A 26260-nucleotide genomic window follows, 5' to 3' on the forward strand; every position below is an offset into this window, starting at 1 on the left:
GGGTGTGACGTATACTCTATCCTGGGAATCTTGGGAAGTGCTTCAGCTGCCCCTCGCTCTGCCCTGTTGGTTGTGTTGGTTCCTCTCCTTGTCTCACCAGCTTCTTCCCCTGCTCAGGACAAGCTTGGGCCAGTCTGGGGACATTTCTGTGCCACTGCCCCATCCCTTCACTCCTGAGAGAGGGGGTGAGCTGCATTCCTCTTGGTTGGCATCAGTGCCCAGGCAGGGTCCATGGGTCCAGAGCCCAGGTTGGGCTCACAGAGCAAAGAGATGCGGTTTGTATCTGCCTTTTGTTCTAAAACATCTACTCAGCAGATGACAAGGCCCAACTGTATCTATAGAGCAGCCAGGATATTCCAGCCCTTCTGCAAAACCAGGAAGATTTGTCAGGCTGGTGATAGTAGGTGGTGTTTCTTGTCCCAAACAATCTTGGGCCTTCTCAGTTGTCCTTGCTTTAAGTGTTAATGGGTGCTTTTGCCCTTTTTGAACACCAGTCCAACCCTCCAGCTGAGTGTTAATATCTACATATGCCTTTTTATGGGATCCAGAGCACATGTAGAACTGAAATCAGAGAGATCTGGTGTCTTCCTGGGATTTCTGTCATGGAGAAACAGCCTTTTTGTCAGTCACAGAGGTCCCTGCTGCATTCCAGACTCACGAAAGATGGAAGCCAGCACAAAGACGTCTGCCAGCAGATCCGTGTGGTGTTCAGCTGTGAGTGCACTGGCAAACATGGTGCTGTGATACCTTGCTGCAGCCTGGCCCCATTCCCAAAGACTCGTACATTTAGAGCTCACCCAGGTGAGAACACTGGTAATGTCCATACGGACGGATGCTTTGGAGCAGCCCCAAGGCTCAGAGGCTTTGGTCACAGTGCTCACTCCTCTGTCCCTGTTCAGGACATGCAGTGCACACCCACACAGCAAAAGTGTCACTCCTCAGGCCTGATGTGACCCTCAAGAGAGTCCTTCATGTGGTTTTGCCAGTGTTTTGTGCCTTAGTTGAGCTTTGGGCCTCTACAGAGCAAGGTTGGGGATGAGTCTTCTTTTCCTAAGGAGAGGGATGGGGGGGAAGTGTGGAAAAATACCTGCTAGGCAGGCATTGAGACCTCACAGCTCATTTCACTTTGATGTGATCTTGCCTTATTCTCACAGCTGATGTCCATGCAATAGCAGAAGATGCATTTTGAACTTCCATGTTCTGTGCTCTTGGGAAGTCCTCCTTTCCTTTTGACACCCACCCCCCCTCTCAGGAGGTGGTTTAAGACCCTTTTCCCTTTCTCGTAGGCTGTTCACATTTCACTGCACTCAGTGAGCCAGAAGGGGCTCAAGGAGTTGGCCGTACGCTGTGCACCTTCATGTGCCAACAAGACTGGGACAGGTCCAGCTCAGCCTGGGCTGTGTCATCTGTTTCAGTCCCATGTTGGCCAGTGCTGAGGAATAACTCATGCTCAGATGTTTTTGTGCCAGTGACCATGTGCCCAAACCCTGTGCAGTAACTCCTATGGGAGAGGTACTTGGAGCCTCAGGAGAGAGCTTGAGGGTGGGCAGCGATGTGGTGGCTCTATTCCCACCCGTAGGGCTCAGCTCACTTGCTTTGTGCCTTACAAAGTTTATTGCTGGTACTTGATGATCGGGACAGTTTCAGAAATTGGTAGTGCCACTGGAACCTCAGGTGCTGTGCAAAGCTAAAGGAAGGCACAGCTCCTTCCTTGTGAGAGAAGCCATTCCTCTCCTTGGTGTCAAAGCTGACCCTTCACGTCTCATTTTAGAGATGTGGGGGCCAATATTTGACTTCTCCTTTGCAGTTCAGGGGATATGGTTCTGGGCAGCATAATCTGGTTGAAGATGTCCTTGTTCATTGCAGGGGGTTGGACTAGATGACCTTCGAAGGTCCCTTCCAACCCAAACTGTTCTATGATTGTGTAGTTCTTACAGTTGAATAGCAGCTGAGGGTCACCAGCTTGTTCACCATAGAGCTACAGGAGGGAAACTGAGGCATGGAGCTGAAAGATGTCCTTGGAGTTCCTGGAGTGACTCCCTGAGGTATTATCCCATTGGGGTCTTCAACTGCACATCCCACATGCTGCCAACACAACCCACCATGGCAAATAAAACCAAGGGGAGTGGAAAGGCAGTGGTGCCTCTTGCCCTGCCATGCATTTGGCTTGGCTTGCAGCCCTTCCTCTCCTCTTCCTCCCCTGGCACCCCTCGCTGCCAGCACGTGCCCTCATCCTGCCTCGGCCGGCAGCCCGAGCCGGCTCCTTTAAGGCAGGCACAGCGGGAATTGTGTGCGGTGCCAGCCTTCGCTGCCAGTGCCTCTCCCGCTTCCCCCTCGGAAAGTTTCCTGCCCAATTGTTATGTGCGATCCGATCTGAAAGTTGCTCTCTAAGCTTCTTGTCACATTTTGACTTAATGAAGTGCAACTGGAGTGGGAATTGGGGTTCATCACGCCAGTCTCACTGCGCTCCCTTGTTGTCAGAAAACAGGGGCGGTTGGGGACCGTAATGCAACGCTGCAAGTCGTTATCATTCCGGTCAGTCTGTTTAACACAAAATTAAACAAAGAACTAATTAGTGCCTCATGAATTAATAAATGCGCAGTTGCCGGGTAGGAAGGGGAGGAAGGAAAAAAGGTTGTTGAAGGAAAGATACTGAAAAAGTCGAATTAGGATGTTGTGTCAAGGGGAAGGAATAAAAAAGAAATCTGAGTCCACTTTGGCGAAGAGTTTGGATCCATCGGTTTCCATGGAATAAGCTTCCCTCCTCCTCCTGCCTCCTGCTTGTCTGCTCTAGAGCAGGGCTGAACAGCAGGCACAGGGAAGAGGCAGCCTTTGTGACTAAAGGGGCCTTGTAAGGAAGATGGGGGCAAACTCTTTAGCAGTGGCCGTTGCGATAGGACAAGGGGTGATGGTTTGAAACTCAAAGAGGTGAGATAGAAGGAAGACATTTTTTACAGTGCAGGTGGTGAGGCGTTGGCACAGGTTTCCCAGAGAGGTGGTAAATGCTCCATCCCTGGAAGTGTTCAAGGTTGGACGGGGCTCTGAGCAGCCTCATCTCGTGGAAGATGTCCATGGGGGGCTGGACTGGATGACCCTTAAAGGTCTCTCCCAACCCAAACTATTCCGTGATTTCTTCACAGTGCTCCCCAGAAGCCAGAGCTGGGATCCTCAGGCTGGTAGCCACATCCAAAGAGCTTCATGCCCAGATGTGGGACCCAAGAGGTGTGAGGTGAAAGCCCACCCTTGGAAAGGAGGGAGGCTTTGAAGATGCTCATGCTGAGCATATCTCCTCTCTTCATCTGAATGCTTTGGAGCTTTGTACTTTTCAGTGAGGGGCATTGTGTTGAGGCTGAGGTCTGTCTCCAAAAGGTTCATCTCCCTCTGGCTCTGGAAGGAGCCAGCCCTGGTCTCTTGACACAGAGCAAGTGAAAGGGGAAGCCCCACGGAGGAGAGCAGTGATGCAGGGACGAGGTGGGGAGGAGCAGGAGGAGCAAGGGCGGCAGTGGGGTAAGCAGGGCGAGGGGCAGGGTGAGGTGACACCCATAGCTTTAGATTTGGCAACACATTGCTCATTTTCTGGACAATCCATGATTGCCACAGGAGCAGTGTGTAATCCCAGATTAACCATGTCCCAGCGGCGTTCCCCCTGCTCCTTGCCCTGTTCGTGCTGGCTGTGCCTGCTTCCCGCAGGGAAGGATGCGGCGCAGGCTGGTGCTCACACAGTGGAGCTGGGTGTGTGGGCTGTGCCGGATGCCTAGCCAGCCACCAGACCCCGCTGTGCTGTGCCATGCCATGCTGTGCCATGCCATGCCGCGCCACGCTGCGAGCTCTGCTCTGGTGCATTGTCAGGCAGGGAAGCAGGCAGAGCTGGGGGAGGGAAGAGTCCATCTTTAAGAGGACATGTCAAGTACAATTAGCGTTATCTGTCTAAATATGTACTGGGAACACAGAATACAAGAGGAGGCCTGGCTGGCTTTAATGGAGACATATGCAAGGTCATATTGCCTCATACAATCCCCCAATCTGATTTGGGGATTACACATTCTAAGTAAATTGGCGTTATTCCTCTTGCATCATTGATAAGCTGCGGCCGAAAGAAGGGGAGTGAAAAAAAAAACAACAGAACAACAAGTAAAAACTCAAACCTAAGAACTGACCATGCACAGGGAGAGGGAGTGAAGCTGGGAACACGGAGAGACTTACAACAGAGAGCTGGGAAAGGGGGAGAGAACGGGAGGGAGAAAAGAGCAGGACACAATGGCAGAGACAGAGATGGAAAGAGCAAGGAAGAAAGGGAGAACAAAGGGAAGAAAAAGGTGGGAGAGGGATGAGCGAGCCATAAGGACAGAGGGTGCCAGGGTGGGAGAAGGACCTCGAGTGGGGGAGCTGTTACTCCAGCCGTGCCCTCAACCTCCTTAGCACCAGGATTTGAGTGGGGAAGGAAGGACCCGGCTGCTTATGCACCTTCCTCACCCAAGGGGCTCCCTGCGCTCTGCGTCCGTTCATCCATCTGGGATATCTCACCGGCTCCCTCCCGCTCTGGGTCCCAGCCAGCGCCAGGCATCTCTCTCTGGCGCAGCGTGCAGGCAGCGGCGGTGTGAGTGATGGGAGGAGGCGGCCCCACGCGCCCAGCACCGGGGCCCCAGAGCCAAGTCCCTGCCCCTTCTGCTCGCCAAGGGGCAGAAGCAGGTCCCTGCAGGGCAGAGGCGGCTGTGCTGAGGGCTGGTGCATGGCACAGGGGGCTCCTGTGCGTGGCCTCGGGTTGGTTTCCATTTCCCTGCCACGTCCCAGGCAGTTGCAGTGGCTGCTCTGGCAGGGTTGCAAAACAGAGGCTGCAGGAGTGGGCCAAGCACCCGTGCCATTGTGCATGAAGCCACTGTGTGCTCCCTGCCACCTCCCGGCCCTGGGAGAGGGAAGTCCCTGTCTGGCTGGCTGTGGAGCTCCCCTCCCACCCTGTCGGTGCAGGATAACCCCCTGCAGAAATCTCACGGCACGGCTTTTGTGCTCTGTCACATTTTTGGAACATATGGTTTTAAATAATTCAATTTACTTTTCATGTGTTTTGCTGTGACTTGTTTTCCCCTGTCCCTTTTCTCTTTCCTCCTCACTCTCTGCGTTCTCCAGGAAAGAAGATGCACAGATGAGTGGATAAAGGGGTTCAGTGGGAGCCAGCCCTTCACCCCATCATCTTGTGCCCTGTTGGTGTGCAAGGGAGGCCTCTGCCTTAGCACAGTGGTGAACCTCTGGGGAAGAGGGGTCAGCAGAGGAACTGGGAATGTTGCAAAGGGAGAGATGGACCTGGGAATGTTGCAAAGGGAGAGATTTGGCATGGAGCAGAAGGCACCTTGGATGTGTGGGCAAAGTATGGTGCGGATACCTGGGAAGCAGGATTCAGGCCAGGAATAGCTGCTCACTCCATGCTAGAATGTTCCCAGGCCTTGTTAGGAGGCTCATGCCTAGGGAGATGCAGGAGAGCTGTGTGTCTTGTGGCGTGCATGGCACCATACGGTGCAGCCAGGAGCAGGGAAGCACTTTGTTCCCGTGCAAAGTCTGAATGCCCCATGCTGGTTCTCACCTCGCTTTTGTGAGTGTCTGCGCCTTGGCTCTTGGTTCCATGTGCCCTGTGCATTAACTGGGTCCTTTCTCTTCCCTCCCCAGGATGAAGTGAATTTAGAGCTAAAAACGAGGCAAGAAACCAGGCCTTGAAATCTCCGAAAGGTAGGAGAGACTTCAGACTGCAATGGGTATGTCACTACGCCCTCCTGGGTTCTCTTTTCCTCCGCGTGTCTCGCACTTTATGGCTTGCTTATTGTGGCTGTGTCTGCACTGGAACTTCTGGCACTGGACCATTGTTAGTCATAAAGGGAGGTGAAAATGGAAGAAGGTCTAATGCAGACATGCCCTATGTGTGTCCTAGTCATGTCTTTGTCGTTGTACACCAGTTGTTTGGGCACCTGGTTTTGTCTCTGTGGGATTTCCGTAGTATCTTCTCTACTGCTTCTATCTTTACAGATAAATAAGTGTGTAAGTGCTTTGGTGATGAGGGTACCGCTTTGTCTTCGTCCATGTGGGCTGGTGGGAGATGAATAAGTTCCTTTCACTGAATAGGATGCAGTCTCCATCTACTGTGAAGTTTTGCTGAGCTCAGTTCACATAATTTAAGATGGTGATGTGTGTGCTCTCCTCCTCCTCTGGCACATTTTTATCTATTCAGACTGCAGCACCATGCTGGTGTGATGGAAGCAGCTCTCTGTCTCCAGCAGAATCCTACGTTTTACGGGTTTTCCCTTTACCTAAACCCTCTTGACCTAACTTTGCAGTCTCCTAGGGCTGGATAGTCACTTAGTGCCTGTCTGGTAAGAGTTAAGAGTCCAAGAGCCCAGGGAAATGAAAGGTGATTGCCTTTCTTAAAAGCATTGTCTCCATGTGCTGGGTAGCACAGTCCCTATGCCACCTCGGGTGATGGTCACTGAGAAGACCCTGCCACCCAAGACAGCTCCCGCTGTCCTTGTCTCTAGCAGAGGCAGCACAGGCCTCCCTTGTATGTCACCCAAAGAGTCTCCACTCTTTCCTGTGTCTGCACACTGGGAACACATGGGTACCACGCTGTACCCTCTGCAGCACCACCACGTCCAGCCTCTCCCATTGCTCCTGGCACCAAAGCAAGGCTGCAAGCAGGCCAGAGCAGGAGTGGTCATGGCAGAGAGGAGGTTGAGGAGCCCTCTGCCCTGTGGGGCATCGCCTCAGAGGTGCCAGGAGCACTCACTGCTCTGTGTCAGCGCTCAGAGCATCTGTGCAGCACTTGGGACCCCGAGCCCCAGCGCTGGGGAGCCCATGGGCTGAGTCCAAGCGATACCAGAGGGGCTGGGTGGGGTGGGAGGGGGCCCCAAGCCAGTGTCAGAGGTGACCGGTGGAAGGCCAGTGTTATGTAAATACCACTGCTGAACATGGCAGGCCTGAATGGCCCTGCGCGTCCATCCATCATTGCTGGGGAACAGAAGCCTCCCTGGGAGCATGGGGGGCCGGCAGCGCGGGGCACGCAGACACAGGCAGCATGTGCCCTACTCATAAACTGTTTGTTTTCTTTTTGTCTCTCTCATTTCGGGGCACCCCGCCGAGAGCAACTCTCTGTTTTGTCCTTGCAACCTCTCCTCCAACCTTCCCCCCACCACTCCAGGCCTTCCTTTTCCTCCCTCCTTCCCCCGGCCTGGAAAAAAAATAGGGAGGGGAAAAAAAAAAAAAGAGAATGGTAAAAAAAAAAAAAAGAGAAAGTGCCCAGTTCCCATTGCGGCTTCTTTCTGTGACTTCAAAGGCTCCCCATCATTGTTTGGGATCGGCAGGCAGTGGCCCTGAAAACGTGATCACAGCCGGGCACAGTGTAGGTCACCACCGAGCGCCATGCTCCGAGCGCTGAAAGGAACAGGCAGATTCTTCCCTTTTCATGCTTCACAACCCTGGTTACAGCGCTCTGCCTCGCCCGCGTGCTCCTCGCTGCGTGGCTATTCTTGCTCTTTTCTCCTCCTTTCCCTCCCTCTTTCTCTCAGCTCCCTCATTTCGCCATCCATTTGCTTGCGTTCTGCTCTCCTCTGGGCACAGCATCACTCACTCCTCACTTTCTTCTCTTTCTTCTATTACTTTTCATCCTAACTCTCTCCTGCCCCTTTTCTCCCCTCTTTGGCACTGTTACACAAATCACTGTTCCTTTCCCCCTTTACCCTCTCCTAAAGGTCAGGCTGAAGGTTGGTTTCCTCGTGCTCCCTGTTCCTGTTCAGTAGCAGCCTTCCTCTGACATTTGCCCATGTTTCTGTCTTCCCCTGTGATATCTCATTCACTGTGCCCCAAACTGCAGAGGTTCTGTAATCTCTGGATTAGCCCCAGAAGCCTGCAGTCCTGTTCTCCCTGCAAGGTGCAAGCTGACTGCTTTCATGTGCAGTGGGCTTTACTCCCCAAAACGTAACACAGCCTTACATGGGGAGGCAGCACCCGGTGCCTGCCAACAGCCTCAGCTTCCAAACTTGCTCTCGGGCTTTGCTGGTTAACGTGTAAGTAGGGCTGCTGTTGTGGATAATCTGTGAAGCCAGCCACTGACTTCAGATCCATCACAGGGAAACAGGAATCTTACAAGCCTCACATGGAACATGACACTGATGGTAGTGCTGGAGGGCAGAGTTAGGCAGAGGTAAGACAGAGTGAAGGCAGCCAGCAGTTTGAATGGGCATCCTAGAATACATTTGCAGTGGATCTTAGCTGGGGAACATGACATTGTACTGAAACCTGGGTGTGTTGCAGTAACACTGAGCCACAAAACACCTCCAGCAACCCCTTTGGAGCAGAACAGGACAGGACTGTGCCCCTCCAGCACCCAGCTGGGGCACAGCCACCCTCTCCTCAGCCCCCAGGAGCAGAGATCACAGCGCTTGTGCCTCTGGTGATTTGTGAGGTTGTTTTAATGCCGAGGAGCCCACCAGGACTTGTCTCTTGCTAAATAGGCATATTAAGGGACATTGCAGCAGGGGTTATAGAGTAATAATTTGTCCTAATGAGCTGGTGTCACGTTCTCCTAGGCCGGGCTGAGTATGAGCAGGAGCTGTAGGAAGGGGCTGTGCTGGCTCTGACCTGTCAGCACAGGTTAATGAAGTACTGCACTGCTGGGGGGTCAGGGAGCTGTGGGGAAGGAATAGCTCTCCCCTGGGCTGGATGCCTCTGGGGAAGGCCTGTGCCCTGCAGGGTGGAGCAGCGGGATGCACACTGGGACACTGGGATCTCTGTGCTGGGGTGGCAGCTGAGTGTTACTGCATCAAGCTGTCTCTGCAGGCAGAGGTGAACCTGCTGCAGGTGGGGTTTGGTAGGGATTTGTCCTCTGGCCTCACAGGACTGCCCTGTGGAAGGAGGTGGGAAGAATAAGAGAGAAGAGGTTTCTCCTCTGTTAAGGTGCTCTAATGCTGACAGGTCTGAGTTCCCACACAGCCAGGCCAAAATTCCTTGTGACACCAAGGTACAGGGTTAGGCAAGTGGCTGGTGATGAGCAGTGGGAGGTTTACACAGAGCCACATCTTCATCTTTGCCTTTCTCCTAGCACGGAGTGTATGAACAGCCAGAGAAGGTTCTCTGCCCTTCCTGTTCCCTCTTTCTCCTCCCCTTATGCTTTCCTATGGTGTGCTGATATCCACTGCACAGCAATTCTATAAACTCGGGCAGTTGCTTCCATCCCTTCTGGAAGCCGGGCAGCCAGGGCACAGGAGAGTTCTGGCAGTCCCGCCAGTGAACAGTCCCGGGGAGCAGGCTGGTGCTGTGGGTTGAGCAGGGCTCTGCACTCTGCAGGAGAGGACAGGAGAAGCCAAGAAGGAGAACTCCTGTTCCACCTGCTGCCTTGGGGACCCCTGGATCCATGGCCCTGTGGATCCCACCACCCATCCATACTGGGCAGAACAGTGCCCTTGGCCACACCAGTGCCCTGCAGTCTGCAGCACAAGCTCCATATACCATCTTCCTCCTCCTCCCACTCATCTTTCTTTGCTCCTTCCCCCCCGCTTCTCTTTGCTTTCCTCTGTCTCCATCTCTCTCTCCCTTTCATCTACTCAGAAGGCTTTACTCCACTTCCTTGTCACCCTAATTGATTGCATTAACCTTTCAGCGTATTGGATTTCCCCAGCACCGTGCAGAGAGCACTGTGCAATATGCTTATAATCCGGGCTGTAATGGACAGGCAGCAGTCAACGAGCCCCTGCTCCAACAGGTTCTGCTGACAACTTCTTCTCGGGGAGGGGGAGCAGGAGCATTGGTGGGGGCTGCCCAAGCACGGCTGTCACCCAGTGAGCAGGTGCCACTGTTAGCTTGGGAGAGGGATCCAGCTTGGGAAGCTGGGGGGGGGGATGTTGTATTTGACCCAATTCCTGTGATTTCTCCTTGTGTCTGAGCCCCCCTCTTCCCTGCCTGCTCTATCTACAGTTTTGTTCCAGCTGCTCAATACTAAATTAGCGTACACTTTACATTTAGGCACTTGTTGCTAGTGGCAGGATGAGAAGACAGTATCACGGAACCCACATGTTTTCAGACCAGGCTTGCCTTTGCTTTTTCGTTTAATTTCAGTGTAAGAGGATGTGAGGGAGGTGGACACTTTTCCTGGGGTTTCAAAGATAAAAGCGTAGGAATATTGTGCTCATGAGGAGGACAGCACCAGGATTCAGAGACATCAGGAGAAAGAAGCCCTGAATTATATGTGTATATATATATATATCTCAAACTTGGCCTTGGCTAAATCCTTTCATTCCTGGTACCTTATTTCCCTCCAAGGAAGGCAAAGCTGTGATTTCAGCACCCCATAAGATGCTGGAGTCTGCAGGAGGGCCATGGGGAGACCCAGGGCTGTTACCTCTGCTCTCTGGGCAAGGAAGGGAAAGTGGCTGCAGACAGGCAGTGAAACCACGCAGCCAGGTGCCACTGCTCACACTGACTGTGGGGCAGGAAATAAACCCACAGAGTCAGTGGCAGGAGCATGCAGGTCCATTACAGGCCTGGCATCCTGCTGGTGCCCAGGGCCAGAGCCCGGAGGTGCTTTGGCATTCCTTGAAGGACCGCAGTGATGGATCTGCCATGATCTTCTGGCAATGGGCCCCACTTTAAAGTATCCTGATGTGGGATTCAGATCAGCAAAATGTTTTGAGCACCAGGTTGAGTTTTGCTAAGCCAGAGTCTTTTAAGTATGTATTTAGAAGTTTCATTCAACATGGACCATTGGATGAGACCTAGGTCCTTGTGAAGTCCTTTTATAACATCATAAGATGGGTCTTCATTTACAGTTGTGGCTCACTGTAACAAATAGCAATAGTAGAAGGGTTTCTGTAGGTCTTCAGCTCAAGAGTAACATCATGTTGTTAAAAGCAGTTACTCCTGCCTCTCTCAAAGGTGGCCCACTCTGCCCTGGGGATGTTTAGAGCTGAGGTTTAGAAACATTGGAAGCTCCTGGGCACACCGAGCTGCATTGTCAAAGGTAAAGGTAAATCCCCATTCTCGCTGTTTTAGAAGGAGAAATGATGGGAGATGGAGAGAAGCAAAAACTCTTCCAGGTGATCATACTGAAAAGTGGGTGACTCCTTTACAAGCCGGGAGGTAGTTGAAGGGAGGGGCTTTATTTTAAGTTAAATAGAGGAGAAATAAGAGCAGGAAGCAAAGGATGAGCAATTGGAAACAAGCAAGAGAGAAAGAGAGTGATGAGAGCAGCACCTCCTAAATGGAAGAGTAAACAGGCACTCGGAGGCATTAACTTAATTGATTGTTCTGCAACAGGCTGAACGCTGTGTTATTCTGTCACCGTGGCAACAACCCAAAAAAATTGTCAGCCTGTTTGGATGAAGTGAAGCGAAACATTCTCTAATTTGCGGTGATCCGGGTGTTTGTTTTCCTTCCGAAGAGGCGGGGGCTCCATTGATCTATTGTTTGCACAGAGCTGGGTTTTAATGGTGATATGGGGAAGGCAGGAGGCCGCGGTTGGGGGGGGGGGGTCCGGGGCAGGTGAGGCAAGGGGGGGATCTCTGCTGTGTTTCCCCACATCTGCCTTTGCAGGGTGGCCGTGTGAATCCAGCAGGAACTCCGTAGTAGGAACTGTCCCAAGGAGGGTTGAGGACAGGGGAAAGTGGCTGTGATGGGCTTGTGCCAGAGATACTGCTTCAGTCCTTCCTGTTCTTGTCCCTTCGGGCTCTTGCCGCTCCTTCTGTATCACAGTCTGGTGTTGGGTAAGGACAGCTACACTGCCTCAGGGGCAAGAGCAGCTCTGTTCCCCCTAACTCCCTTCCCAAGTCCATGCTGTTCCATTTAATGTGTGCAGACCTGTGCCTGTGCACACCCTGTGCTTGGGGGATGCATCTTTGCACATTCAGTGGAGGAGTCGCATTCAAGTTTTATCCCAGGACCACAGCTGGGGTAAGATAACAGAGTGTCCACTTTGCACTCTGTTACAGCGGAGACATGAAATCCCTGAGCCAAATGATGGGGGATTTTGTCCCCTGGGATGGGCAGCCAGGTTGCTCCAAGGGGCTGAAGGGGACAGGAGATGGGGACAGCCACAGTGGGCAGGGTGGATTCCTGCAGGCACAGCTTGGGTCAGACCCACGGAAGCAGTGAGGATGGGAAGATGCACCACAAGTTGTGCAGTGGCTTGTGCTGCATCTGACCACGCACACCCGGGGGGCGAGGAAGGAAGGAGCTCCTGGGGACACGGCTCGCTGTCAGCACAGCCTTGTTTCAGAGTGAAATGTCGCTGCAGCACTCGCTTCAGCTGGGAGGTGTTCAGTCAGAACGGGAAAGCTCAGGAGACCAAGGAGCAAGCCCACGTGGCCAGGGGTGAGCAGTAAGGCCTTGGGCCAAAGATGTGATGCCAAGAGAGGGGTGCTGTGGCGGTGGAGGGGAAGGCTGGCAGGAAGGTGCCTTACAGGTCTGCAGAGGTGGCTGAGAGCCAGTGGGAGGGTGAGTGGCAGAGGTGGCTCTGGGCCAGTGCAGGAGAGCAGAGGGTTTCCTCGTGACACCGGATCAGTGGGAGGGCCAGGCTGCTGACCTGCCTTGCGCATGGCTCTGCTTGAAGGTTCCACCCTCTCCTTTGGGGTTTCTGCACTCCCAAAGCCTTTGAGCACCCAGTGAGGATCCCTGTGTTTCCCATCCAAGCAGATCATCCCCATCAGTCCCTGAGAGTGTCCCAGACCTGGTCCAGCTGCTGCACAGGGGCTGTCTGGTTGATCCCTAAGATTTCAGGGACAGCTGTAGAATACGTTAGTGTCAGATACTGGAGTATGTTCTTTATGGGGTATGCAGGGGCAAAACCCCACAGTATGTCCCTGCCCTCTTCCTGCCTCCCTCCCTGCTCCTGTTCCTGTTGTCTTGTGTGATTTTCCTCCTCTGTTTGTACCAGTTTTGCTTAATCACCCTTTTCCTCTTCTCTGCCTTCCTCTGTTTCACTCTCTCCATCCGTATTTTAACTCTTCTCCTCTGTTGCTCTTTCTCACAGCGTAGATGTGGGTGAGGATAAGAGACTCACTGGTGGGTGAGCAGTGTCCCTGGGCACTGTGTCCTGCCTGGGGATCTGTCCCTGTGCTCCCAGTGGGAGGGGGCACGGTGGGTAGGTGGGACAGGAGTGCTGTGTGTCTGCTGGGAGCAAGCTGAGCTGCCAGGGAAAGTTTGGTGGTTATGGGCGTCAGGAGAAGCTAAATAACCCTGTAACTGGTATGAAGGTGAATTCACGGTCTAGTGAGCACTGAAAATACGAGAGGGCTCTGAGACAGGCAGAGTGTGGAGAGGGGAATTCAGCTCGCTGATGGCTCAGGGCAGTGCTTCGTGTCTGGAGCGATGCAGAGACATGCTGTTGCCATCCACAGAACACCACCTCCTGCGGGCTGGCTGGAATGAAGAGGATGCTCTGTGCTGCAGGTACACATGAGGGATGCACACACTGACTTGGCAAGAGGAAGTCTGTACCCCTGGCCATGGACCCATGTCCCCACAGTGCCACGTGGCTGTGCACATACATGTGCAGACATGCAGATAGCCATGCCCGCACAGAATCACATCTCTGCATGTCCTCATCTGTGTGGATGCAGCCACAGCCTTACAAACACAGGGGTGCAGGCACACACACCCCACAAATACAGCCCTGTTCTGTCTGCATCGGCTCGCAGTCAAGTCAAATTGCTCTCTGGTGTAAGTACACTCCAGTCAGGCAGCACAGACAGATTTATGCCAGCATATCTTGAATGTCTGTTTGGTTACCTGCTGTGAGCAGGAGAAGAGTTGCAGGAAATCTATTCTCCTTCCAGCTGGGAGAGGCTGATGCCTTGGGGTACCAGGAGATGTGCAGAGAGGAAACCCCCTTCAGCTTTTCACCTGGAGCTGGTAATCTCCTTGCGCCGAATCCCCAGAACAGGGGAACTGCATTTGAAGCCCAGCCAGGGGTGATTTAGCGTTAGACGTTCGCAGAAGAGACTTTGATTAATTCGTAGTAAAATCAAGCAGCACTTGGGTGCCAGCACCACATTCCAGGGTGAGCCGGCGACCGAGGTGCGCGCTGGGCAGCTGCCAGGAGCCTGAGCAATCCCAGCAGAGGTGGCAGCGCCATCCAATCCACAGCCTCTCCCCGCTTGGGCTTCTGCATTATTAATTTATTTTTCTCCCTTCCTTGGCAAAAAACGAGTATTTGGTAACGACCTCAAATTGCAAAATGCTGATGATTTGGAGAATGTGTCACAGAAGCTCCAGGGTGATAAAGGGGAGACGAATCCCAGCCAACAATCCGGCTCAGCCAGTTTGCCTATTTATTAAAGAAAAAGCCCAGATCATTAACTTTTTTGTTGTTGTTCTGTTTGCGGGCAACTCCCTGCTGGCAACTTTCGGGCGCCCAGTAAATTAAACCGAGTATCGGCCTGGTTGGGGGCAGCCCAAGCATGGAGTTAGAGCCTTGAAATGGGTTAGAAACCGGCTCCGTTTGCGTTAGCGCATGAATAAAGCCTTCAGGGTACCAGGGAAAAGTGCTCTCTGGCATAAAGGTGGTGTCAGAAAAGCCTCACTCGCTGCCCTGTGGAGGGTCAGGTATTGTAACCAGAGAGCTGAGCCTCACTTCTCCTCCCACTGCTTGTTCACACAGTTAATTGCCCCTCGACACGTTGCTGTGCTATGTTGGTCCCCCGAGAAGCAGGGCTGGAAGAGAGCATCTGTAGGCACAGGCTTTGTTGGCTCCCCATTTGCCTGCTTGGTTTGGTTGTCGAATAAAGAGCAGTTTAGGGATGGGCTTGCCTGCTTGGTGCCTCTGTGAACTCGGAGAGTTCCCTGTGCTATCAGGGAAGGGTGATTACGTCCCCCTCCTCTGGAACATCCCACATGTTTGCTGAAGTAGTGCTTCAAGCTAAATCAGTTTGCTGAGGGCTCCAGCTTCCCTTAATTCAGTGTCAGGACCGGGCTTGCATGGCTATTATTCAAGAAGCTTTATCAGAAGCACAAAGCTAGCATCTGCCCTCCTGCTTCCCTCTGGGCATCACCAGCTCTCCTGCCCTGGGTTTGGCACACGGAGACTCGAGGGACTGCCTCGCCGAGCCCATTTGCAGGCAGAACTCGTTTCAGCTCCTCGAGAGTCTCGGCTCTTCCACTGGCTGTGGGAGCATGGTGGTGGCTTGGATCACGGGCAGAGCAGCGCAGAGGTGCGAGAACCAGCTAGAGCTGAGGAGCTGGGGTGGGAGAAGGGAGCAGAGATGCGGCTGAGATTGCTGGCCTCTCCCCTTTCCTCTTTCAACCCAAGTGAGTTGTAATTAAAGCTGGATTTTAGGTTTTAATCTCAGTTGGTGTCCGAGCTCTTTCCCTCAGAGGTAGCCACCTTCTTCCCTCGGCCTGGTTCATGTCCCTCCATAATCACTTCTCTGGTGAGGCCTGCCCAGACACAAGCTCACGTGGGTGCTGATGGGAGGAGAAGGGTATTTTTCAAGGTTTCTGCTAGGTTTTTTTTCTTCTGAAATACAAGGATGTGCAATTTTTTTAGTTTCAATTTAGCATTGGAGAATTTTATAATTTAGTAATTAAAATCTCTGATAGGCTTTAGAAATTGCAGCTAATTGAATTTAATGGGAAGATGATTTTCAATTTTATTTGATTACCCGGACCCCTGGCATTGGTATTTATGGGAAAAAAATGGGAAATGTGCTGTGTGGGCTAAGATGGCATAATTGAATTAGGGCTAATCGGATTTCTTCGTCATGAATTTCACTATAATTTTCCTATAATTTTCCATTAGATATCTAGTTTACAAATATTCACAAAGAAATGAAGCTCTTTCGGAATGGAGATTGCTGGCTAACAGGATTACAGGGACGAGAGCTCGGCACTGCCAGCCCGGGCTCCTGCAGTAATGCAATCGCTGCGTCTGCCTCACACTTACCACCCGCCGCTGCTCCCGCACCCCCCGGCCCGCTGCCAGGCCTTCCTCTGGGAGCTTTGCTGCCTTTTCACCGTGGTGTCCGTGTGCCACTCCAGTGCACACGTACCCCAGTGCAGGGACACACGTGTCCCCGCCGGTGCGGGCCGTGTCACTTGCGTGCGCGCTCACAGATCCCTGTGTCAGCACCGGCGGTGCTCACGCTGCCTCGATGCTGTGCTGCGCGTGCTGCATCATGGGCAGCTCTCTGCGTGCACTAGTCCCTCTGCATCAGGCAGGAGGGGACACTTTGCTGTCCCTTCCTAGTGCTCTACTGTAACATCCCTGAGAAGGGGGCACAGTCGGTTCCCACTAAATGCAGTCCAGGGTCTCCTCTCTCTGCTCTTGCTGCCCATTTCTTACCTCCTCCGACATCTCACTTCCCTGCTGTCACTTCTCATGACTGCGTGTCCATCCTGCCTGATCCATCAGGGACAGTCCCGAACATCCCTCTGTACCCATCTCATGGAAGCAGGGCTAACACAGCCTCTGCCTGTCATGGGGCAGGTAGAGCAGAGCAATAATGTGCCAGGCTCCCTCTGCCTTCCCTCCTTTCTGCCTCTTGCTCCTGCCCAAGCCAGGTCAAATCCAGAGTGTATTTATGGTGACCATCCCTGCTCCACAGCCTCAGATTCCTGTAAAATCCAGCCTGTCTCTGCTCATCCCCTGTCTGCTGCTTGCTGGGCTGCACGTTCAAAGCCTTTCCCCATCTGCTGGTGTCCCAGACCAGTTCAGGACATGGTTGCTGGGGGAGCAAGTCATTACCCTGGGCAGTAGGTAGGGTAGCAGCTCCTCTCTACCCAGAACCACTTGCCATCTCCATAGCATCAGGCCTTCCACATATGTGCAGAGCAGGACAGTCTCTGGTGACAATCCAGTCCAGGCAGCATCCTATAGTGTGCTGCAGCAGCCCCACGCAGGACCTCCCGTGTGTGTACACATAGGTGTGAACATGAACATGTGTGTGTGTGCATATGGCATGTGCTCAGGTTTTCTTTGCTTCCAAGCGTGTCTGTGCAGGAACACAAGCTGGCTTGCAGCTCCTCTAGACAGAATCACCTCTGTTTTGTGCTGGCCCTGTGCTCTCAGGGATGGGTCTTGCCCAGCCTGGGACCTGCCTTTGGGCAGTGGTTTCCCGGTGCCTCCAGAAGCCATCCCAGTGCCTGGTGTGCCAAACTGGGGCTCAGGGGCTCTGTGGGGAAGCTCTGGGCTGGCTCAGGGTGGCACTTGGTGCTTTTGCAAGCTCTTCAGTGCCAGGCACCTTCCCACTTGGATGCAGTGCCTGGGCAGGACGATGCCCTTGCCTCCTTGCCCTGAAATCCCCAGGCTGCAGTTTTAATCGCTGTAGTAAATTGTAACTAATTGTTAGTGCATTCAAACCCTTGCCACTCCTTCCCCCTAAGTCTTCTGGGCCCCTGTGGAACACGAGGACATGCAGTGTACGGTCAGTGCCGTGTGGCCCGCTCCTGGTACAGTCATTCCCTTTGGGCAGTGGTCAAGAGATGAGCAGCGTTTGGCTTCCAGCTCAGTGCCTGGAAAAGCAGCAGCCACATGGTGGGGAGCTGGTGTCAACCTCTTTGGGTAAGGCCAAGGAGCAGTAAATGGGAGAAGTGATCCTGGCAGAGCCCCACCCGGCACACGGAGCCTCGGCACAGGGCTTTGGCAACGCTTTCTGGGTGCCATGTGCCAATAATGTGATTGAAACTGAACTGAGAAGGAAGGAGGGAAAGAGAAGGAAAGGGGAAGAAAGCAGGGATTGTCTGCTCCTGCCGCCCAGGCCCCGAGGCCTGCGGGCGCCTCCCTTGACGAAACAGAAATCAAACAAAATTACAGAAATAGGGCAAGAGCATTTGCCTAATAGACTCCCCGAGCAGGAGCGGGAGCGGGAGCAGGAGGAGGAGCGGGAGCAGGAGCACGGCACTGCCAGATCTCCAACCAGCAATCTGGGAGCCCACATGAATCCAGAGCACGGCCCCAGGCCCCCGGGGTCAGCTCCAGCGAAGGAGGGAGAAACTGCCAAGAACATGGGCTGAGCCTAAAAAACAAAGGTAGAAGAGACACAGAAAGGGGATGTCCCACATATCAGCATGAGTCACCCCCTGCTCAGCCCTGGCACACTGTCTGCGGGGAAAGCATTAAACTGTAATAATAATAATAAATTAATCATCCTTCCCCCTCCCATTGCACTTTTCATCTGAGGATCTCTGAGCACCTGGCAAACATTAATTACCAAGAGCTCCTCATGCCCCTGGGAGGGTGGGAAGGGACAAGGAGGGATCTCTTCACCTGCCACAGAAGGGCAGCTGTGGTTGGAAAGGATGGGGTGGCTCTTGCCATGGCACATAACATGTTCGGAGCAGGGTGAGGAGTGCCACTTGCCCTCCAGTGTGCCTCAGGGGTGCAGGAGACACTTGATGCCGTGGTATGGTTGGTCAGAGCGGCTTTTCCTCAGAGAGGATCCCTGGAGGGATGGGGGAAGAAGGGGCAATGCTGCCCTAACGGTGGGTACAAGGATCCGAAAGGAGCAGCGAGCTCCACAGCCTCCAAGAGAGGAAAGAACAAACTTTTCTTGGGTAAGAGGCAAAGGAGGGAGTATGGGGAAATAAAACCCGATCCTGTGACTGGAGATGGCTGAGATAGGAAATCAGGCCTTGCGTCAGCTGCAGGGCGTGGGCTTCACCTGAAAAAACACCTTGGCAAGTCGTTCCTGCAGGGAGGAGTGGGAGGGACAGTGGGAAGTCTGCGGAGGGGATCCTCCGGGTGTGTTTGGGTTGTGTGTGTGGGTTCATGTGTGTCATGGCGGATGGGTATGTGTGGATTTGAATGCGAGCGAGCACACAGTATCATTTTCTTTGCCGGGGTGCATATGCATGTTGCGTGTGCGTGCTGGGATGGGAGGGGTGGGGAGCATTTGTATAGTGATGTGTGAACGTGCTCAGCTCCCTGCATGTAGAAGAACAGGTATGTTTAGAGGGGCTGTGTATGTGCAGTGACACATCCATGTTACAGTGTGTGTGCTCCTCATAAGGAGTCAGGAATACAGTGAGCACAACTCCCACTGCTTAAATACTAAGTTCATAGAAGTGAAAAAGGAGAAATCCGGGTGACGTGAGATGTGGTGAACTAGTGGGACCTGTCAGCAACCTCACACCTGGAAGGAAGTGTTGGGTCCAAGCTGAGCTATTGCAAAGGCAGAGACGAACCAGCACAAACATTTCTGGTGCTGCCCACTGCTTCCAGGGTGGGATATTACCTGGCATGTGCTGCAGAACCTGACTTGGGTGTAAGGACCAGTGCAGGCACTGGTGAGGACTGTGGGTGATGTTGCCTGGGCTGGCATCTGTGCTGGCACCGAACAAACCGCAGCCAGGCAGGATGGGGTGATAGTGCTGGTGGGAGCCACTGCATGGTTAGAAACCAGGGGGAGAAGTCGGGGCGATGCTGATAACATTTTGTCCATCTCTTAAAGCCTGAGTGCTCAGGTGGGATGGTGAGCTCCATGCTGGGGAGCATGACTTGGCTGGGACTCTGCTGTCCCCACCCTGCTTCCAGGCTCAGAGGTCCCCATGTGGTTCCATGTCACCAGACTGTGTAGATTTTGGCCAGAATACTCATGGTTTTTCCAAATGATCCCCTTTCCTCTCCCTTCTCCCTGCCCTCTGGCCTGGTGTGCTGCTTCTGTGGGTTTACAACCTTGCTGAGGTGATGCGTTGCAGTTGCAGTGTGGGGTCTCTGGGCTCAGGACACTCTCTGGGTGCAGCGTGTCCTGGTGTGTGGAGCCAAACAGACCTGGGCTCCTTCCAGCCCTGTGACTAACCTGTCCGGCCACTTCTGGCGAGTCACTTCCCTCGCTACTGCCTCAGTTTCCCCATCCGTGTAGTGGGGTAATGATGCTGGCCTCCTTTGAAAAGCACATTAAGTTCTGCTTATAAAAAGGATTTAAGGGCTGGTGAGTTCATGGACTGTTCCCCAGCCCCAGTGAGGAGCCCTGGCTCTGCCAAAATCCACGGAGCCAAGCGTGGTGTATTCACAAAAACAGCCTACAACCTGCTCAAAATACCTATTTAATCAGGTAAATAATCTGCTCGTTTGTTTTAAAGAAAGAGGCTTATATCTGTGTTTACCCAACACGCCTCTTAGAACCTCCCTCGCATTCTTTGCTACTTAGAAAAATAAAGCAACAAAAAATGAGGAAATTCGCTGCAAAAGAAAAAAAAAAAACAAAACCCAAACCACCCCTCCCGTGGGCCGCCTTCCTGCGGGGCATTGGGCAAGATGCTCTAACGCCGGCATTGTGACACCCACCGGCCACCTCGGGGCCGGGCCCCAGCGCTGCCGCCCCGACACCAGCGGCAATGGGCATCCCATCGTGTGACGGCTGTGCCCGGGGCAGCCCGCACGGTCCCTGTCTAAGCCCGAGGGCTGCGGGTCCTACCGGACCCCCCCCCCGCACCCCCGCGTTGGCTCCGTCCCCGCTCGCTCCCGGGGCTCGTGTGTCCCGCAGCGCCCGCCCGTTGCGCGGCGATGGGAGCGGGGCAGCGCGGCCCCGGTGCGGGGCTTCCCCGCGTTCCATCTCCGCCCCGCCCGGGCCGTGCCCGCCGCAGGTGACCCCGGCCCCGGCCCCGCACCTGCCCCGGCCCCGGCTGGAGGCGTGTCCCGCCGCCAGTGCCCGCCCCCCGCGGCGGCCGGCGCCCGCCCCCGGCCCCGCTGCCAAAGTGACTCGGGGAGGACCGGCACGGCAATGACATCAGTGCTTTAAACAACTTGTTATTCGGGAGCAATCAGCTGCAATTAGGTATTAATTAAGTATTATGAAAGTTGATTATTTAAGTGAATTCGGCTTTCGTCTCTCCGACTATGGTAAGTACAGCACAATTGTCCTTTTCCTGCCCCACAACCCCCTCCGCTCGCCGGAGCCCCCGCTCCGTGCCGGTGCCCCTGGTGCGGAGCGGAGCGCTCCATGCCCCGCCGCGCCTCCCGTCCCATCGCGTCTGTTCCCTCCGCCGCCGCCGCGGGGCCGGGCGCTGCGGGCAGCTTCACCGGGAGCCGGTGCCCGGAGCCGCCGCCGCCGCACCGAAACTTTTCCCGGCGCCGAGGCGGGTGCGGGGCCGGGGCCGGCCGGGCGCGGGGCGGCCCCAGGTGGTGCCGGGGCCCGCAGCCTCTTTCGCTTTTCTTTCACTTGTTAGACGGAAGTTGGCTTCCTCCGCTCCGCTGCCGCGGCCCCGGCCCCGCGGAGCCGAGGTGAGCCGGGGGCTCCGCTCCGCCGGGTCCTGCCGGGGCGAGGCGGGAGAGGATGCGGAGGGGAAGTTTATGAGGGTTTTGAAATGATTCTGCGTTTATATTTGTTGTGAGTTGTGTGGGTTGTTTTCTCTTTCATTTCTATCCCCTTCCGAGCCCTGGCGTCTCTCTGGTAAAGGTTGCTTGTCAGGTTCCTGCGCTGTCTAAATGAAAAGGAATTTAATTTATTTGGGACAAGGCAGTGTCAGATGAAGAGGCTGCTTATTACATTTAATGAGTATTGTGTGCTTTTTTGCTCCAACCTGGGCATATCTGGGATGGGTTTGTTTTTGTCCTTCCATGTGAGGTATAGGAGAGCTCCCCCCACCCCTTCACATCTCGCAGGGAGGAGGAACGGCGGCCAGGCTGGGGCAATGTTTTGGTTTTAGATTACAGGCCCCGCTTCTGGGGCTGGGTGTGTGTTAGGTGGTAGCTTTTTGTGGTGCATCCGCTGGGTTTTGCTGGGGTATCGGGATGGGGAGAAGGGGTTGGGCTAACCTGGGTGTGGTGGTGGTGGTGGTGGTGGTGGACAGGGCTCCATCGGGCTGGGGTGTGATGTGCTGGTGGGTTTTCAAGCCCTTGGCCAGGTTACATTTGACAGAGTGAATTTGGAGTTCGGTTGAAATCCCTTGGGCTGTGTTCCCGTACTCTTTGGGACCCTTCCCACCACTTTGGGCCTGTACCTGCTAATACAACCATACCTGCTCCTCCAAAATGGTGTGAACCATTCTCTCCCATTTAAAACCTAAATGGCAGTGATAGGCCCGACAGGCCTGCGCTGGCGAGCTGCCATGGTCCAGCTAATTACTGCCGGAGCCAATGTGTACGTGTGTGTGTGTGTGTGTGTGTGTTGGTGTTTTTAATAAGGACTAAGGTGGTAATAAACTGGTTGATGATTGACTGGGCCTGAACTATGTACTCTGATGCTGTGATTGAGAGGACCATTTTGTTGCCGTTTATTCCCTTTATTTATTTATTTCTATCACTGATCCCAGGAACTGAGCAGCTCTCGGGATCCAGCCATGGGCATGTGGCTGCCTCCCTTCTGGATCAAGGAGCTGGGAGGCTGCGTGGGCAGCCCAGGAGTTAAGGATGTGGTGAAACTGCAGGAGGGCAAATGCTTTAATGAGTAATAAACAGTGATTTACCCCCGATCTCCATCTCCGGCAGCAGTGATGAGATTTGCAGGCAGCTGCCTCTGCCCCTGCTGGCCTGAGCCCTGCCCACCCATCGCACTCCTTGGAAAGGGCCTGCAAAACCAGCACCTTCCCCTTCCTTCTTGGAAGTGTCATGGGTGCTCAGGCTTTCTGCATGTTTCAGTGCTCCTGTATGGGAACCTGGGGCCGCAGTAAGCCATGGAAATGAGGATCTGGGAGATCTGTTTAAGTCAGCATTACGGTCTGTGTGTGGGTGAACCCGTCTTGTCATGATCTGGAGGCAAAGACCTGCCCCATAATCACCACCTCGAACCCTTATCTCCTTGGGCCAGCTTATCTCCCTCAGTCGCTGGCTCTTGAATCCTCTCCAGGCCCTCGGGCTGAGCCTCCCTGGAGGCAGTGCCCGAGGGCTGCTCGCTGAGCTGCCAGCTGGCACCAGCAGCTCCAGAGGGGTTTCTTTCCCAGAGGGACTTGGTATGTGGGGTCTGAGGCTGCTCTTGCCGAGGGCTTTCTCAGCTCAGTCAGGCCTTGCGTGGACCTTCTAGGGCCAGAATCTGTTTGTAGTGGTAAAGGGTTGGAAAGAATTCATGGACTGAGTCCATCTGCACAGGATCGTGGCAAGATGTTCCCTGCATGTGACTCTCTGCAAGTCTGGTTGTAAATATCTTGAGTGACTGGGCACCTGTCACTTCCTTTGGGAAACTGTTCCCCAACCTAATTATCCTTGGTATGAGATTACAGGAACTGCTTTCGGAATGGGGACCAAGAAACCTATGGTCAATGAGTGGAGAAACGCCTCGTTTTCCACTCATAGGGTCATTTGGTGTCTGTTTTGTCAAATCACTGTTGTTGTTTGGAACATCCCATGGATAGGAACACCTTCTCTGGGCTGGTGCCAACTCTCTTTTCTTCTGACAGTACAGCTTTCTGGAGAGACATTGGCTCAGTCAGTGTTGGTACTGTTCCTGTGCTGAGCTCATGGTCTGCAGAAGGTTCATAGATGGTTCATTTGGGTGTTCAGGTCACTTTCTAACAGTCCTATGAGATATGTTGGGTGGAAAGCATTCAAGTGCTTAAACCTACGTAGTGAAGACTCTTCCTTGGGAGAAGGTTTTACCAGGGCAGGGATTAACCTTCTCATCATGGTGTTAAGCAGGGCCCACGTACTGCTTGAAGAGCATGCTTCAAAGCTGGTTGGAGTCCGTAGGAGTGTTTCTGCTGCTTTGGCACTGTAGAGAGATAACTCACAAGAAAGACCAGAAAACTGATTCCTGAGATAAGAAACTTCTGTTTCCCTGCCTACATCTTCTCTTATTCTTTCTAAACCCGGTCTGGCTCCTGAAGAGTGGGGTCTGCAGGTGCTGCACCCTTCCACTGTGCAACACAAGTGCCTGAGAGGAGTAGAGGCTGGTTTAGGACAGATACCTCAGCTGGAAGGGATCAAATATTTAATATGTAGCTTCCATGTCATCGGTTTCTCTTTCTGTTTTCCTGGACTATTTATGCTTCCACCTGGAGTCCTCCTTGCTGCTATCGGAAAGGACTGTCTGAGCTTGGAATTTATATAAGGGCTTTTCTTCCACAGCCTCCTCTGTCCCATGTCTCACCAGAGCTGCCAGCGCTCTTGGCTGCCCTCACAGCCAGAGCCTTTGTGGTCACTTGGACATCAGATCATCCCCCCGGGCTGCTGTGTAGCCTTCAATTTAGGTTTCCCTCTGAAAAGTTGGTTGAAAGTGTCTGGAAAGGAATGAAAAGTGCTGTGGGAGGTGCAGACAAGCAGTGCCGGTGCCGCATCTCCCACCTCCACCTGCGCTCCTTCCTTCCCTCCCTCGCAGGGTTTGGAAGGATGCGGCCGTTCCCAGGGTTTGGAGAGCTCAGGTGCCACCCAGGGCTCAGCTCCCACAAGTGCTGACAGCGCAGGGGCCACGCTGGGCTTTGGGAGAACCAACGTCCTCAGCTGCACTTCGCAGAGCAAAGAGGGGGCAGAGGAGGCTTGGCTGGGAGCAGGGGAGGGGCAGAACCTCCAGCCAAGAGTCCCACGCGGCCCCGTCTCCTCCCCTCCGGTTCAACGCGGACTGGATCAATTTGGACGTCTTCAGCAATAAAAAATGCCGATGTCGTCCTAATTCACCAGGCCCCGAGATGACAGCAAATTTACATTTTTTAATTAAACTAGCAGCCAGTTTTTATGAGAGGGGGCTGGGTTATGCAAATCAAATGGTTGTGTACGAAAGATTAGGAGAGTTTGGGAATAAATTCCACAAATGCTAATAAAAAAAAAAAAAAAGGAAAGAAAATGAGAGGGGGGAGTGAGAGGGACATTGTTCCATTAGCCCCTTTTAGACTGATTTCCCTAGGGAGAAAGCAATGGGGGGTGAGAGATGGAGGCAGCTTTCAGAGACAGGTAAAATCCATTTTGAGGATTGAGAGCCCCTTGGACCAGGACCTTGTTGCTCCCTGTTTCCTCTCCCAGGGCTTGCAGGGAAGACAGAGGCAGACACCACTGGCAAAGGAAAACTTGCTGGCTCCTTATCCCCATTCCTGCTTGAGCAGTGATTGCACAGGCTGGAGCACCAGCTGGGTGTCTGCAGCCTGGTTGAGGATGTAGAGGGTGCACAGTGCTGAGCTGTCAGAGGAGTCGTGATGGTCTTGCAGGAGGGTGGACATTGCAGGGGGAAAGAATAGTACCTGGGTGGGCAAAGCCCAGGCTCTGGCCACAAGTGATTATTGAGGGGGTTCCACTGAGCTGCTCTGGATGGGGACCCTCTTGGGGCTGACAGATGGGACATGGAGCAGGGCTGGTCGCTGGGATCTGTACCCTGGGGCATCCCCCTCTTTTTTGGGCAGCTTTTGCTTTGCTCCCTGGCAGGAGATTGCTGGTTACACAGAGTAATACTCACCATGGGTACAGGGCTGGGCTTCATTCCACATAGGCCCAGGCTTTGTCTGCAGAGCAGAGTGTGTTTTGGAGAGGGATGATGATGCTCTTCCCTCCCCCAGCCTGAGGACCCCCTTGTTGCCCATCCATGGGGCTGAGTCCAGCTGTTACCTTCCCTTCCCAGTGTGTTAACCTGGCATCATTCTTCTCCCCATTCTCAGGAGACCTCCCATCTTTCTTCATGTGATGATTCCAGAAAACAGAGCAGTTTGTCAAGCCTTTTTGAGAACAAACAGTTACAGTGAACCAAAACCATGCACTTCATTCACGTGAAATATGTTCTTGTTTAAGTTTCCCAAAGAATTCCAAGTTCTCATGGCGTTCGGGAGTTAGGTGTGGTGGCCAGGTACCGAAGCAGTTGTTTGCTTTGCCATGGAGAAACACAACCAGAAAATTTCTGGAGGCTGGGAAACTGCTTAAAGCTTCCAGTCCTAAGGCAGTTTCATGCTCAGAATAAAAGCTGAACAACCCATGTAGGTTGGCAAGAGCGAGCGAGGGGTGGAGAGGAGGAGATACAAGGAAAAAAGGATGGGAAGACTCAAGTCACCGGGTGCACTTCAGTGCAATCCCTTGAGGATTTGGGTGCCTCACTAGGGAATTTTGCCACCCATTCCTGGTTTTGGGGTGTGAAGTGATGATTCACCTTCGTGCACATGTTTTCCTTTGGAGAAGGTGACATTTTAGCTGAGCCTCTTGTGAAATCAGTAAAAACACGGAGCTCCGGCGGAGCGTTTCTGGAGGTGTTCCCCACACCCAACACCTACGTCCCCGTCGCCCTGTCCCGCACGTGCACGTCTGCCCCAGACAGTCGCCCACCTCCCGGACACTCACGTGCCCTGTGTTGGTGTTGGCCTGAACTTGGTGTTCTCCAAGCTGCTCTCTCAAGACATCGCCTTCCCCTGCGCTCGGGTTCTGCGTGCTTGCGTCATTGTGGTGATGAGTGGA

At 53.6% G+C, this 26260-nt stretch overlaps 1 protein-coding gene across 9 annotated transcripts in view; it reads left to right on the forward strand.

Annotated features, from left to right (window-relative positions):
- The window catches only part of CASZ1 (castor zinc finger 1), a 282546-nt gene that overhangs the window by 171299 nt on the left and 84987 nt on the right, over positions 1–26260 (forward strand). For 4 of the 9 annotated variants that reach the window (XM_061450109.1, XM_061450107.1, XM_061450113.1 and 1 more), the window contains one exon: positions 5659–5744. Coding sequence is in view for 3 of the 9 variants with exons in the window: in XM_061450113.1 (XP_061306097.1) it covers positions 5741–5744 (4 nt within the window). In the remaining 6 variants the exon portion in view is untranslated. Of the gene's footprint in view, positions 1–5658; positions 5745–20663; positions 20804–26260 lie in introns of those variants that run through there. The other 5 variants (XM_061450108.1, XM_061450114.1, XM_061450106.1 and 2 more) reach the window with 3 other exon arrangements.

This window comes from Pezoporus flaviventris, unplaced genomic scaffold (genome assembly GCF_033815535.1).
Source record: "Pezoporus flaviventris isolate CSIRO_AGI_PZ_B2104156 unplaced genomic scaffold, CSIRO_AGI_Pfla_v1 ptg000009l, whole genome shotgun sequence".
Classification (NCBI taxonomy): domain Eukaryota; kingdom Metazoa; phylum Chordata; class Aves; order Psittaciformes; family Psittacidae; genus Pezoporus; species Pezoporus flaviventris.